Source organism: Balearica regulorum, chromosome 3 (genome assembly GCF_011004875.1).
Source record: "Balearica regulorum gibbericeps isolate bBalReg1 chromosome 3, bBalReg1.pri, whole genome shotgun sequence".
NCBI lineage: Eukaryota > Metazoa > Chordata > Aves > Gruiformes > Gruidae > Balearica > Balearica regulorum.
In genome coordinates this window covers 97865584-97879767 of record NC_046186.1, presented here as the reverse complement: position 1 = coordinate 97879767, position 14184 = coordinate 97865584, and the positions used below count along the sequence as shown (strand labels likewise).

At 39.3% G+C, this 14184-nt stretch overlaps 1 protein-coding gene across 2 annotated transcripts in view; it reads right to left on the bottom strand.

The window, feature by feature from the left end:
- The window catches only part of LRPPRC (leucine rich pentatricopeptide repeat containing), a 91038-nt gene extending 77310 nt beyond the window's left edge, over window positions 1-13728 (bottom strand). The window contains exons 1-2 of one of the 2 annotated variants that reach the window (XM_075749099.1): window positions 13568-13728; window positions 2119-2324 (exon numbers count right to left, since the gene is read on the bottom strand). In XM_075749099.1, the coding sequence (XP_075605214.1) occupies window positions 2119-2324; window positions 13568-13677 (316 nt within the window). In that variant the 5' untranslated portion in view covers window positions 13678-13728. The remainder of the gene's footprint in view (window positions 1-2118; window positions 2325-13567) is intronic. The other variant, XM_075749100.1, reaches the window with a different exon arrangement.
- Window positions 13729-14184: the final 456 nt, after the last annotated feature.

Here is a 14184-nt window from a genome sequence, read left to right as displayed (position 1 = left end):
AGAAGTAATTTTATCAAACAAGGAGCAAGATAAATGTTCACATACAGTGTAAATAATGAAAAAAATCCAGAGGGTTTTCTAGAATAGAGACATACGTAGGCTGGAAGGATTCAGACTTGCCAAATGACTTAAGTCTAAAGCATCACTAATTCTTTGTAAGTTACTTCCAAAACATCGTGTCAACACTCCAAAGTTGTGTACAGCCTAGCACAGAGGCAGGAGCTGTTGCCAGTAAAGATATCTCCAGCTGCTGCTCATCACTGTAAGTGTAATTTTTAATTATACAGAGCTGTAGAAACAGCTATAAAATAATGGCAAAATAAAGTAAAAACCTCAACAGCAGAAAGCTATGTACTGTCTAGAATTAGATCTTCAGGTACTGAAAAGGACCAGCACATCCAGGATACCACATAATTATTGTAAACTATGTTTCAAGAGCACAATCTACAGTAGAAAAGTTATTCACACAGGGTAAACTCATCTGGGAAGAAACACAGGCAGTAATGGGGAAAAATGAGCAATAATGTGAAAAGAAATGTTAAAACATTGAGAAGGGACAGGTACAAATTGCAAATCAGGATTTGAACTTCTCAAGACATAACGGAGTGGTGAAACAACTCATATTTGACTAACTTTTAAATCCCTGCATGCAATTAGTTCATGCAACAAAAATGCCAACACATCTCCAGCTTCACAATACCAGGGTTATACTAGTGACTGAGTACCCCAAAAGAAAAAGCAAAAGGTTTGGCAGTATGAGTATGGAAAGATACAGGATGAGATCTACAGCAAGCACCTTCTTTGGACATTTTTCATGTTGCAATTAGAAATGGAAGAACAATACAAACACAGGCAAATCTTTTTAAGAAGTCAACAGTAATTAACCTCCCACACTTTTGCTAAATTAGTTTTCAACACTATTAATGAAAAAGCACTGAATTTTTCATATGGAAATATTTGTCATTTATTTTAATAGCATCCTAGTTAAACCTCTTGTGAAGTTCTATGCTTTATTTTTTCTACATATACTTACACAGCCAAGGGAAACCACTATAAGCAATTAATCTTTTTGTTAATATGACTTGCTAAAAATTGTGTATCTACTCAAAGATCATGACGAACTGTGTGATTTGCAGATAAGCTTAGAGACATAAAATTCTTGCCAACCCACACTCACAAATTAAAAGACAAAGCAGTCAGAATCAGAATGGATATCACAAGCAAAAAGAAAAAATGAAGTTATTCAGCAGAAAGAGAACATGAATTGAAGACTCAGCTTTTAAACAGTGAACTGCAAAATTTTTAAAAGCCTAATCCCAGGTATACAAGCCAGTAACAATGCAGAGCAATACACCACGAAGTTTAAAATTAAAACAAAACAATACATGCTGACATTAATATTGGCAGTAGTACCCAGTGAGTGTATTTAGCAAATATCCCCATTAACTCATCCTAACTGGTACCAAACTTCAACTGTGGTACCTGGTTTGCAAAAATATAAAAGTAGTCTGGCCATTTTTAGCCAAAGGAGTATGGAATCCATCAGAATGAACAATGCCTCAGTTGTTTATTTTTGTTTTATTAAAAAAAATAATAAAGCTTTCTTGCCCAAATAACCACATCTACCTGGGAATGGGGAAACTTGTGCTTCACCTCCACATTTCCCTGTATAGTTCCATTTCAAAACAAATAACCTCTTAAGGACAACATGATTTATTACAGACATTTTAAAAATATATTGTGTAAAACAGATAGATAGGATCCTTGTTTAGAGTGGACAATACAATTATATAAGGAGGGCATAACATTACCAGATTAAAAATCCACAATAAGCAAGGCAATATGATAAGATTTCTTAAAAGAACACTGAATTTTTTCAGTATTTATAAATTCCCAAAGATAAAATAAAACCTCCGGAAAAGTAAACGTGTCCATTCAAAGCAAAATAACACCTCTAAAGCATTTAAAGTCTGTTCATCAACATATGCAGCAGATTAAACAACACTCAGAGACAAAATATAAATCAGAACTCTTTCAATTAATTTCTTTGGTTTGTTGAATTGTTATATTGCAGGTTTTAATCTAGCTTTTATTTTGTTTTAATTGGAAGCAACTTACCTGTTTTGCATACTTCATGAAAGATTTTTAGTAGAAGGGTTTTAGGGATGCGGCCAGTTTTTCTGACAGAGTTATCCAGTTTATTTAATGCCCAGTCAAATTGCCAGGTCCGTCTGTTTTGAATTTCTGAAATTGGTTCTTCTTTAACACTTCCCTCCTCTTGAGGTGCAACAGTAAGGAACCTTATTTGGTACACAGTGTTTCTGCTTAAATAAAAAGAGATTACACTTCTGTGAGTTATTTTACAACTACACTAGTCACAAAATGTCAAAAAGATAATGCACTTCACTTTTTGTTGATGAACAGTTTCTCAAAAACATTTCATATTGATATAAACAAACAAATGCAGGTGATGCATTTCAGTGTCCTTCTACTTAAAAAGATATGATCATTTGTATTTTCTCACAGTGACAACTGTTTCTCTGAGATTTTCAGTTGGATTCACCTCATGAGTTCAATGGTTCAAATATTATTCCCACAAAAATAAAAATTTTGAAGTCACCCAAGTGCTATGAAAGTCTATTGTCCCATTAAGGCTTCTCACAAGAGCTCTCCCATGCTTTCGAAAAATCACTCCAAGAACAGTCACAGACATCTATTCCAGAACACAGTAAATCAAGGCAGCAAATCATACCTTTCTTCTCAATTAAAATACACGAAACCCAATGCAAAGGCCAGTGTTCTAGACAACATTGGCTTAAAGAAAAATGAGATCATTCCCCATTCTGCAAAATTTACATTAACGCGCACGAAGTGGCCATCCTGCAATGTGAACCAAACATCAACACTGGATTTGTTTAAATATTCATTTTCTCAAAATAAAGTATGACAACAAGAAACATAATGAGAACATGTTCTTACTTCTAGCAAAGTAACAACAGCTTGGCATTTCTTCTTTTTAAAAAAGAACAAGTTAATGTACATAAGAAGAAGAAAACAGTGTTTGTGCCAGACCGGAATTGTGAACAGCCTGTGCAGGTAAAATCATCATTATATTCAAGTATTTTTGGAAGTCTGTTCTCAGTTGTCCTTACAACTGCATAAAATAAACCAGACTATCCTCCTCCAGAATCCTATACCAAGGAAGTACTACATGCTGGATGGCAAAAAGAAGATTCAGCAATTTCTGAATTGCTTTCCCTTGTATCTGACTCTCTAGCCAGCTCTTCAACTAAATTTCTGTATGGTCTCTAGATTAGTTTAAGAAAAACTAGTTACTGTACTCCCTGCTGTTACAGATGCTCCAGGAGTCCTATGCAGTAATGGTTGTGCATGTTGTTGAAACGGCACGCTAGAAGTGAGGAGTGCCGGCATTCTCTACAAAATGATTTCCCACACCTGGAGCTTTTTCACAGGTATATCTGCTGGTTGTTTTCACCAACCAGTGCTAGTTTAAGGCCCTAGGAGAGGAAGTCCAGCAGAGGAGAAAAAGCTTGATGGCAATTCAGTGTCAGCAGCATTGGCAGCAAGCTGCTGAATGGCAGAAAAACCATCAGTGGGGTGCATATCAGCGTGGTGGAAAAAAGAGACTGTGGTTGCCTCTTGTGAGTGGGAAGTAGCCCAAAGACCACCTTTGTCCTTGCTATTTGAAATCCTGATTTGATAACTGAGCAGGCAATAAGTTCTAGGAGTAAAATTATTTAATTAAAACCAGCTGGAAAAAAACAGCTCTACAAAAAAACCAATTACTGTTCCATCAGGTTAAGAGCGGAAACAGCTCACAACATCCAAAAAACACCAGAACAAACCAGAAAAAAGAAATCAAGTAGGAATAGGTAGCTAAAATCAGGGGAACTAGGAAGAATAAGAAGAAACTGAAACACCATTTTTTGGTGGTAAGCAGATCATCAGACCAACACTATCAAACTTTTGTCACTAGTAATGCCATCTCTCACTAGAAGTATTTCTAAGGATGTCATTTTCCCTGATTATTTCCTTTCTTCCACCTCATCGTATAACCAGAGACAGGGTACTTTCCTTAAAACAGAAATCATTAGACTAATTACGGTAAAATCCAGTAGTACAAGGTAAGAATAACAGTAAGATACTAAATCTTAAGTCCTCTTGGGTGTAACAACCAAATGAGATGTCTGCAACTTAGATAAACTCTTTAGTAACGCATAAATAGCAATACTCAACTATGAGATAGCCACTGGATAGCTATAAGAATCAAACTGTAATTAGATTGCAAGTTCCTTATCTATTTTTTCTTAAAGAAAATGGTATCATCCACTCCTACATATCCATTAAAAAAGCTACCTGAGAGCTTTTCAGAATACTTCCAAGTCAGCTTGGAAAAAATGCTTTGGAAGCAAGCAGCAACACAGGACCTACTGTCCTCGTGACACAGAAATTTATACTTTGATTTCCATTAACAATCAAAGCACAAGTGCACAAAACTCCTGTGTTTCAGATTAAAATAGAAATGTCTTTTTCTATAAAAAACTGCTATTGTTTTACACTATTTTGCAACTTACTGTATTATATCTTACATCACATAGCACACTTGTAACCATAAACTAACTGGTATCTACAATTCTTAAGTCCTGCACTGTTTTAAGAAAGCCACCTTTGTAAGGCTCTCCACGTGTCAAAAGTCACAAACATTTTGAAGCACTTGCACAGCTCCGTCAGATTAAGTATGAAGATGAAAACAGCATATGCATGCTCAAAAGACGGTGGTTAACAGCATGAGAGGACCCTGAAGTTTCATTTGCTACTAAACTCCCCCCTGCTTAGCATTTAACATGGTGCCGTTCATAAGGTTAGAATTTTACACTATTATCAATTGCTACTGCTGCACACTGTAAAATATTATACTCTTATACGAAGTGTTATTTTTATAGATGAACTTAACCTTCTGAAAGATCAGCAGAATTGGGCATTTCTATTTATCCCCACACACCAGATATTATCAAATATGGTACAGGTGTTTCTGTTAATTTATACTTATTAAAGACATTTTAAGGAATGGCAACATGGGAGTCTGAGTTTCAGTTTTAGACAGCCGAAAACAGTGTAAGAGTATAAAACAACCTGAGAAACTCTTAAACATCCACTGGCTTCCACCTAAATCACCATTATGAATCTGAAATACAATGTCTAGCATAAGACTTGGGCATACCTTACCATCTGCAGGCTTTCAGCATTTGAATAAATTACACTTTTAGCATGATATAGAGCACTGTGTAGTGCACTAGGCCAATCCCTTGGCAAGACTGTTAAAAATAACTGTGGCTTCAAAAGCTGGATGAAGCTGCAGGCATCTACTGTCTTGAATTTGGTTTTAAGTACTACAAATCAACAAAGAACACAAAACTTTGGAGAAAATGAAAAAAAGAAAAATGCTAAGAGCTCACTATTCTAAAAGACAAAAGATTGAGCAGACCAGAAAGACAGCTTCCAAAAAAATGCAAACTTAAATTAAGGGACGCAGCATCATATTTGATTTCAGGCAATCAAGTGAAAGACAGAAGAATGCAGTAAACGACATACTGAAAATTGATACTAATGGCACAACCTCCCCATGAAACAGAAAAAGAAGTTAACAAAATGAAGCAGTTATCCATGCTCAGGAATCTTCAACATCCTCGTGTGATTATTCTTTAATTTTTAGAAGTTGAGGAAGAACACACGATTAAAAGGAATTAAAGAAAAAGGCAAGGCTAAAAATCAAGAAAACCTTGTTTAACCATTTCAGTCAGGAAGTCACGTAAAAAGGCAGCAAGAAAGGCTTCTAAATATAAGAAAGATGATTTTAGAAAATACACATACCTCTTAAAATGGAAAAAATTACAGATCATACACTGTTTAGCTTTCAAAAAATGTTAATTGCAACCATATTATGTAAATTTTAACCATTTTACCATGACTAAATTTTAACAAGGCAATGGGGGTGTAGGTAAGAATAGGGAAGAATGAGGTCAGTCATTTCTGGAAACATTAAGATATGTTATATTTAAGACACATTAACGGACCTTAGTCAAACTCCAGTCCTTCGGAATTACCTTCAAAAATTCATGAAAGTTTTGGGAAAAACAGAAGTATAATCAATAAAAAATACGGATCAATGTACAGGCTTTTGGCACCATGTTACCTGACAATCTCATAAGCAAAACAAGGAGATACAAGGTACTTTTAGTTATAAAAACATGGATGTTGTAGTGGTTTTAAAAAAAAACAACAAACCTATATATAATTAAAATCTGCTGATCGTGGTTTGTTGCAAAATTGGGAATATATTTTGTGGGATTCTAAATTAAGCTATGTTATGATCTAACTGAGAAAAGACTGGTATTACCAGCGTCCATTCAACTTCATTAACAATTTGGATGACAAGAGTTAATAAACTTGTAAAATTTGTAGACGACACCATAATGACGGCAAACTCTTAGAAGGATGGCCTCAGACTTCAGAGTCATCTTGATTACTTGATGTAATAGTGTGAAATCAACAAAAAGGAAATTCAATACAGACAAAGCAAGTTGTACATTTTGGACAGAAAACAAATGCAGAAACTTAAGATGGTGTACAACTGGCTAGACAATACTACAACCGAAAAAGTACTGAAAATGAGCCACCACTTAACATGAAACATGCAGCAAAAAAGAAAACTTCAAACTCCTAACAAAAGCAACACAGACAAAATACAGAGAGAATTATTCTGCTTGTCATGGAGTGTTTACTCAAAAAAAAAAAAAGAAGTTTAGAAGACTCAAGAGACTCATCTATCCCATCCCACTCTCCAAGTAGAGAAGCAACTGTAACTAATCCATCAGGCATCACACTGGTAATATTAATGGCTGTAATATTAATTGTTATGAAATATTAGAACAGGACACTTCAGCAGTCAAAATTTCTCATTTGGAAACTTAGAAGGTAAGATTAGGAAGGAGAAGAAAAAAAAACATCATGCATGACCATGGCATTTCTGATCCTACCTCGGTGCTAGATATTAGATTATACAGTCTTATGATGTAACCATATTTTTTTCAATAATTTTAATTAACTTTGTTCAGAATTAAATGCCATGCTATACAGCAAAATGCATGATACTTCAAGGGCTGCAGAGTGCCAAATATTACTTTCATCAATTACCTTTAAGTGGGATTTTAAGATTTTCTCCACGTGAAACATATTTGCAAGCACATGAAACTGTGCAATGAACTTCAGATCTGTTTGAATTAGCAATCTGGTTCTTCCCCAAAGTGTAATTTCTCTTTACTATGCTTCAGAGCTGTGTTTCTTTGTACCTACCCAGAGAAGCTCAAAATGATATATTAAGCACTATAAAGTGAACTCTCTCCTACTCCCACAATCACAAGATTAGAAGTAGCCTTTGGATATTTGAGCCTTTCCATAATTGTACACCATTTTCAGCTTTATCTCTACAACTGTGAGGACTAAAACCGTAGGCTTTGCCTACGCAGGAAAGGTTAACCAATTATACATTCAGAATCCCAACACACAACCACTCGCTCTTTAGCCATAACTTGTCACCTCCAATTTAGCTTACAACATTTGGAAAGTAGCTGAAGATAAACTCATAAAAAAATTTACGCAGAGATGAAGTGTGCATGGGGAAATTTATACCAAGTCAACTAGTAACATTCTTCTGTTTGCAAGGGTTTAGTGAGAATCCCAGTACCATACTACCATATTTACACATTCTCCATATTTCTAGAGCAGACTAAAGGCAGTCCCTTCAATTTCCTAAAGGAACACATCTTGCACACCAGTCTGAGTAAAAAAAGTCCCATCTTTCCCAAAACTCAAAAAGGAGGTGGTCCCAGTGCTCTCCCTGGCAGGAGCAGAAAGTTTACTTTCTGTAAAACTCGACCAATTCCAAACATTAAAAAAAAGAATTACAAAGCCATCATATGGGTATTTGCCTCCCTTTGTCAGAGCCACAATAAGTTGCTATACTTTTTCTAAGAAAAGTACTGAATATTTTGTTCTTTCTAAACTAAACAGGCAAAAGGTGTATGAAATAGTTTTTAAAATACAAAACATGGTCAAAGTGAATAATTGTAAACTTAAGAGAGTTAAAATTCATTACTGTACATAAAAGCAGTACAGACTTAACATTAGTTAAATTTACTAAACATGACTAAATATACCACCTGAGATCCCAGCATGGTTCACACGACTGCTAAACAGTATTTCCTCTGACTTAACTATGGTCACCTACAAAAAAAAGACCACAATGTTCAGGCCACTGTATCCTTGTTTCAATGAGATCCAGCAGGATCCCACAAGAGGGAAAATTTTATGGTTTTTTTCATATAGACTGAGAAACCTCAAGTTTCTTGGCGAATATCTGAAAAACTTTGCCTAAGTGATTCACAAGAAGTAAAGCAGAAAAACTTTGCTTGTACTATTTCTTAGGAAGTTTCTAGGCATTTTATGTGTCAGTAAAACAACCTCAACACTGCACAACAGTGCAGCTTGTGAAACTTTACTACAACAGAGTAGTTGCTTCAGTATTACAAAAAGCAAGTCTCCTGAATGCCTCCTCTGTGCTTAAAGCCCATTAATTCTATCGTTTTGCTACTGTAAAGTAATTAAGTGTTCAATTCTACAGTTTCATCCACCAGTGATGGATTGCTGAGTACAACAGTGAATAGTCAAATGCAACTTGTTTGCAGCTGATTTAAAAAAACCAACAAAAACAACCCATGCATTAAACCATGAATCATTTGGGTTTTTAAACTTATGGCTTACCCCAAGCTCAAATCAAATCCTTCCAGATCTGAAACAAGATTCTTTAAAAGGGTATATTCTCCCACCCACTTCACCCAACGTGCTTCAATATTGTACAAACACACCACAATGTACCAAAAGTCAACAGTCTTTGTAAGTACAACTTGAAAAGCATTGCACACAGTACCCTCTTACCAACTTCGTCAGCAATCACTCCTCTGATTAGAACACAGACCTCGCAAAATATAAGTTTCACTACAGCACAATTTGCAGTTTGGGGAGATGCTCTTTGTTCTGCAGTCCTGAAAATCAACATCTAAACTCACAGACAAGAGTTTCAAACTGAGGAAGTGGCAGCAAGGCCAAAGATGCCTTGCAAGACTTGCATGTAGAGATTCCACTTGATTTTCCTTCTCAGCTATACTGTTATGGTCCATGCATTAGGAGCCTAATTGTTCTCCTTTTCTCTGAGGACAGATAGGGTGTCGACTTCAGTATGAGCTATTCTACCACTTCCACATGTAAAAGTACAGCTCGGCAATACAGCTGCACTGATCTAGTATCACACAGTCACCACGCAGGGTTCCCTCGTCTCCTTTTGCCTGTGGTCCCACCCTTCTAGAGTTCATCAGATCCTTAACTGATCCAATAAAACCTGTTGATCTGTCAGAAAACTTTTTTTTCCTGCAGTCTAGCAAACGAAGTCAGCCCAGTAACTGGATCGAGGCGCGTCCTGATTTAGAGCAGGACAAGCCCGCCAGCAATGGGAGGGAGGGCAGTGTGGGAAGAATGGAGCCAATACCCTTCCTCCCAACACTAACTTTCCCACAGCAGCAAGCTGTAACATCAAACCACAACATAATCACCTACAGTATGTAGAATAAAGTCCCCAAGAGATGTTCTGATATTAATTCAAAATCTACTCTGAACACTCATTGATTGAGAGGTCTGTTACAGCATTCTTGACAGTCAGCTACTAGCAACAAATTTAAGCATCTCTTCCCTTAGCAAAGCTTCTGTGAATAAAGTTCCGGTAAATAATTTGTACTACATAAATCAGCTCAGCGCTAAAGTTTGCTGTTGTAGATCTGAAGTTTGTTGTATTGGCCTATCATGGTTTATTTATCTTGTTATAACTGCATGGCATGAGAGTGATGACATGTAACATATAGCTCAGTATATTTCACATTTCATACTAGAGGTAGCCAAGTGAAATAGTAAATTTGCCTTAGATCCAATCTGATTTTCTATAAAATGCTTCTCAACCATCCAATGCAATCGGACATCCATCTACTGTCCTAATGCATTTTCAGAAGTTCAGATTAAAAATCAGAGCAGTTAAGATGCTTTGATAAAATCTCTTCTGGAATGTGAATGGTTGCTGTTTCAAGCCTCTAAAGAAGTTAACAGATTTGCAACTTTTCTGTAACCATTATTGTAATGAAAGTCTCAAACCCGTCTCTGAACTGACTTTATTATGTTCAATGCTAAAGGAACTATACCAAGCACATGTAAACATACAGTCATTTACCCAGTTCTCTTTCAAAATGCTGTATTATTCCTTGTTACTTATTTACTCTTAAAACTGTGAAGTTTTTTTCCCCACTATTCCAATTAGAACTTTATCAATATTCTCTGGAATTTACTGCAGCAGACTGCATTTCACTCTCAAAATACCATCCTCAGACCTGAACAGCAAGTACAGCAAATCTAAATGATGTCCATATGTCATTCTAGTTCTTCAATAAGAGGTCCGTTTCCAGAAATTAAGGCTTAAGTAGAAAAAAAAAAAACAATGAATAGTTACTTGAGGTAAAACATGAAATGAAATGATATGCTTATATGTGCAATTTCAGTTCATAAATGTTACCCTTGTTTTACACTTTGGCCCTAGAGCATCAGTTGTGCACTAGGATGCCTAAACCCATATAGAAAAAAGTGACAATAAGACAAAGATTTTAGGTGAAAAATTATCTTAGGAATGAAATTACTGGATAGAAAGAATGCACAAATTTAGGTGTGCTGCTCAGTCTTACTCCAACATAACTCACAGTTTAGACCGAAACCTAAAAGCTATGAAATAAATACCACTGCTGTTTCCTGTGAATGTGTTCTCTACCAAGCACCTTTCTCAGATACTTTACTAAATCTAGCCTCAGAATTAAAGTTTTCAGCATGATCACTAAACTATCCCACATATGACCCCATTTATACTTGAAAATACAGAAGAGTATAATTTGGTGCAAGAAAATGGTATAATTTGGGGGAGAGACAAAAACCAAAACCAAGCTGTTGGAGCCAAATTATCACTGCATAAAGAACTTGACAACTTTTCTCCAGAAACACAGATCTAGGGAAAAAAAAAAGTGCTGTTAGTCCTTCATCAAGTCATAAGCGAATTTCCATGATTATTACTTCTTGCAATAAACTGATGTAGGAAATTAAGCTTTCAGTTGAGGAACGCAAAAATCAGCTGAATTACCATAAAGTAGAAAAGTTTATTCATGATTTGCAGCTAATTGAACGTGTGGTTCTGTTGTCAACCACACAGCAGATGTCTTCCTAGTTCCTGGTCCTTCCCGCACAGGTCTATTCCATCCTTTGCACTAACTTTACCATTTAACAATCTGTTACACTTTAACCACTAAAACCAGCAGAAAACTGTATTCTTTTTTAGGTAAGAATTCAGTCGGGCTACCGGATAAAATCAGCTTACAATAGGTTTGATAGGCACTAAAGCTAGTGCAGGTAGCAACAACTTCCTTATTTTGGTGGTGACACTTGCCTCTAGGAGTTCTCTATTGCTGACTCTCATCTGTTCCCATCCCTTCTCCTGAATCAGCTCTGGAACTCACCAGGTCCTCTGCTGAATATATTTATCTACCTAGGATGGCAGAAAATTGTTCTGGTTTCCTACCAGGAATTAAGTTACATTAACTTAGAGGGACCACCAGAGCTACAACAAGGCACAAGCAAGACTGGACAGAAGAACTTTCTCCCTGTGGTAGCACCAAGTTGTCATGTCAGCTCATAAAACTCAGTGTGTATATTTTATGCTTTTATGTTCTCAAATTTTATGCACAAATTTTTCTATAGCATCATTTGGACATTTAACAAGAGATTAATTTCAAGCTGAATCACTAATACTAATTAAAGCCGCACTCTGATACTTTTTTCAGATAATAATGCGGTGTTCCCATATTCAGCGCTAACGGCAACATTAGCTGCTCTATGAATAGTTCATAAGGTGACACTTGTACACACCAGAAGCATCACATCCCCTTCCCACCCACACTGGATCCTCGCTAGGTTTTGCAAACACTGGAAAAAAATAGAGCAAACATTTGTATCCTTAGAGGAAACTGATCTAAACTTCTATTTAGCTATTTCTATTTACAAATTAATTGTTTAATTTTATACAATTGTTTAGTTAACAACTGTAATTATAATCACAGCAAGTCATTTGACATAAATGAAAGCTAAGCATCAAAACCCATTCCCAACTCCCTCTTTTAAGACTTAAAAACCGGACATGGTGGAAACCAAAAAATCTAACCCCATCAAGGCTCAGAAGTCAGAAACACACCTTTCTTTCATTTACAAGCAGCCTGAGAACTTGTTGACAACGAAGTAACTCTTAATGTTAAAATGGTCTGCAGAAATCCGCTAGGTGTAAGAACATAACTCACTACATGCAATACAAAAAATATATACCAAACTCCTTGACATAGCTATTATCTGCACAAGGTACTTCCTTCTTAGGACAAGTCAAGGAAAAAGTTACGGAAGGAACTACCTTGCCTATATAACAGAATGCTAACATCACCCTCACGATTTATAAAAAAAACCAAAACAGTGCACGCAAAAACGCGTGAAATAGCATATGTTTCTAACACGTTTGTTCACGTATTCAGGGCTGAGCCTTTTGCTCCTCCTACATCCAAGAGGTATGTCCTCAAAACAAAAAACATCCCAGACGTGGAGCTGCACTGCACATCACTGGAGAGAAAGCTTTGTTCTCCCAAAACTAACCTTTTTTTTTAATTAGAAAAAAATTTAAAATGTACCCATGTTAAGAAAGGGTGGCATCTCCAAACTTCCTGCAACCAACCACACGTTAGCGTGGTCAAAACAGCGACAGGCGTGCACACAGGTGGGGTGAGTTTTCCACCCTACCTGCGTGCTGGAAGAGAGGGAACCACAGCAAAGGAGTTAAGGTATTGCTCCCGATAACAGACACAGCGGAGCCTGACGGGCAGCGGGAAGAAGCCCCGATTCCAGCCGTGCGTTACCCACAGTCAACCACTGCGATCCCAGCGCAGCCTCCCCCCCCCCTCGACTCCCCCTGTGCACAGTTTGTCCCACCCCAGCAGCATCCCCCGGAGCAAGACCCGCCCCTCGCTCCTCACACAGAGCAGCGCACTCCGCCTTCGTTTCAGCCCAACGAGACCCGCCGCTGCGGAAGGACCGGTCCGACCTCGTCGACCCTGCCGGAGGGAAGCGGTTCTCTCCCGCGGCCTTTGACCCTGAGCTAACCCTGCCGCGCACACGCGGCCCTAGGCCGCAGGGCTCCCCGCCGCCAGCCCCGGGGGACGCCGCAGAAGAGGCCAAGGGCACTGGCGGCTGGATCGCCTGGCGCCTCCGCGGCCCTTGGCCACGAGCACCGCCGCCTCAGCCGGCCCCGCCGCCTCAGCGGCCTGCCGGCGCACCGGCGGGGACCGGGCAGCCCCGCGGCGCAGGGTCTCACCTGGCGGGGGCCGGCGGGCGGGCGGCGGCGGCAGCGGGCGGGCGGAGGAGGGGCAGGAGGCGCGGGCAAAGCGCCCGCAGGCGCCCAGCGGAGCTCAGCAACGCAGCCATGACCGCCGCGCGCGCCGGACGCGGAGGAACACGTGAGCCGGGCACCCTGCTACTGCGCAGGCGCACCAGAGGGGGCGAGGGGGCGGTGGGCGCCGGCTCTCCGCCTCCGCCGGCCCGCGTGACGGGAGGAACCATTCCCCGCAGGGGGGACCTCCGGCCCCGCTTTCGGAATGGACCCTCTCAGGCACCGGCGTGCTTCTAATTTCCCCCCCCCCCCGGGCTGCTGGTGGGGCATTCCACGCAAGGTCGGCGGCGCAGCTCCAATGCCGGGTTGGGTCGATCGGCAACCAACCCGGAGTTGCTCCAGCGGAAGGCAGTCGGGAGGGTGCTGTTAGCTGAGGGGGAAAAAGCGTGGGCTCGGCGCGTTTCGCCGCGCTCCCGCGGCGGGGGGGTGGGGGGGGAGGAAGCATGGGAAAGCTCGGGCTTTGCGCGCCTTCCGTGCAGTTCCGCGACCGGTATCGGTTGGCCCGGGAGGGTCTCGCGGGTGGGTAGCACCTGCTCGTCCTT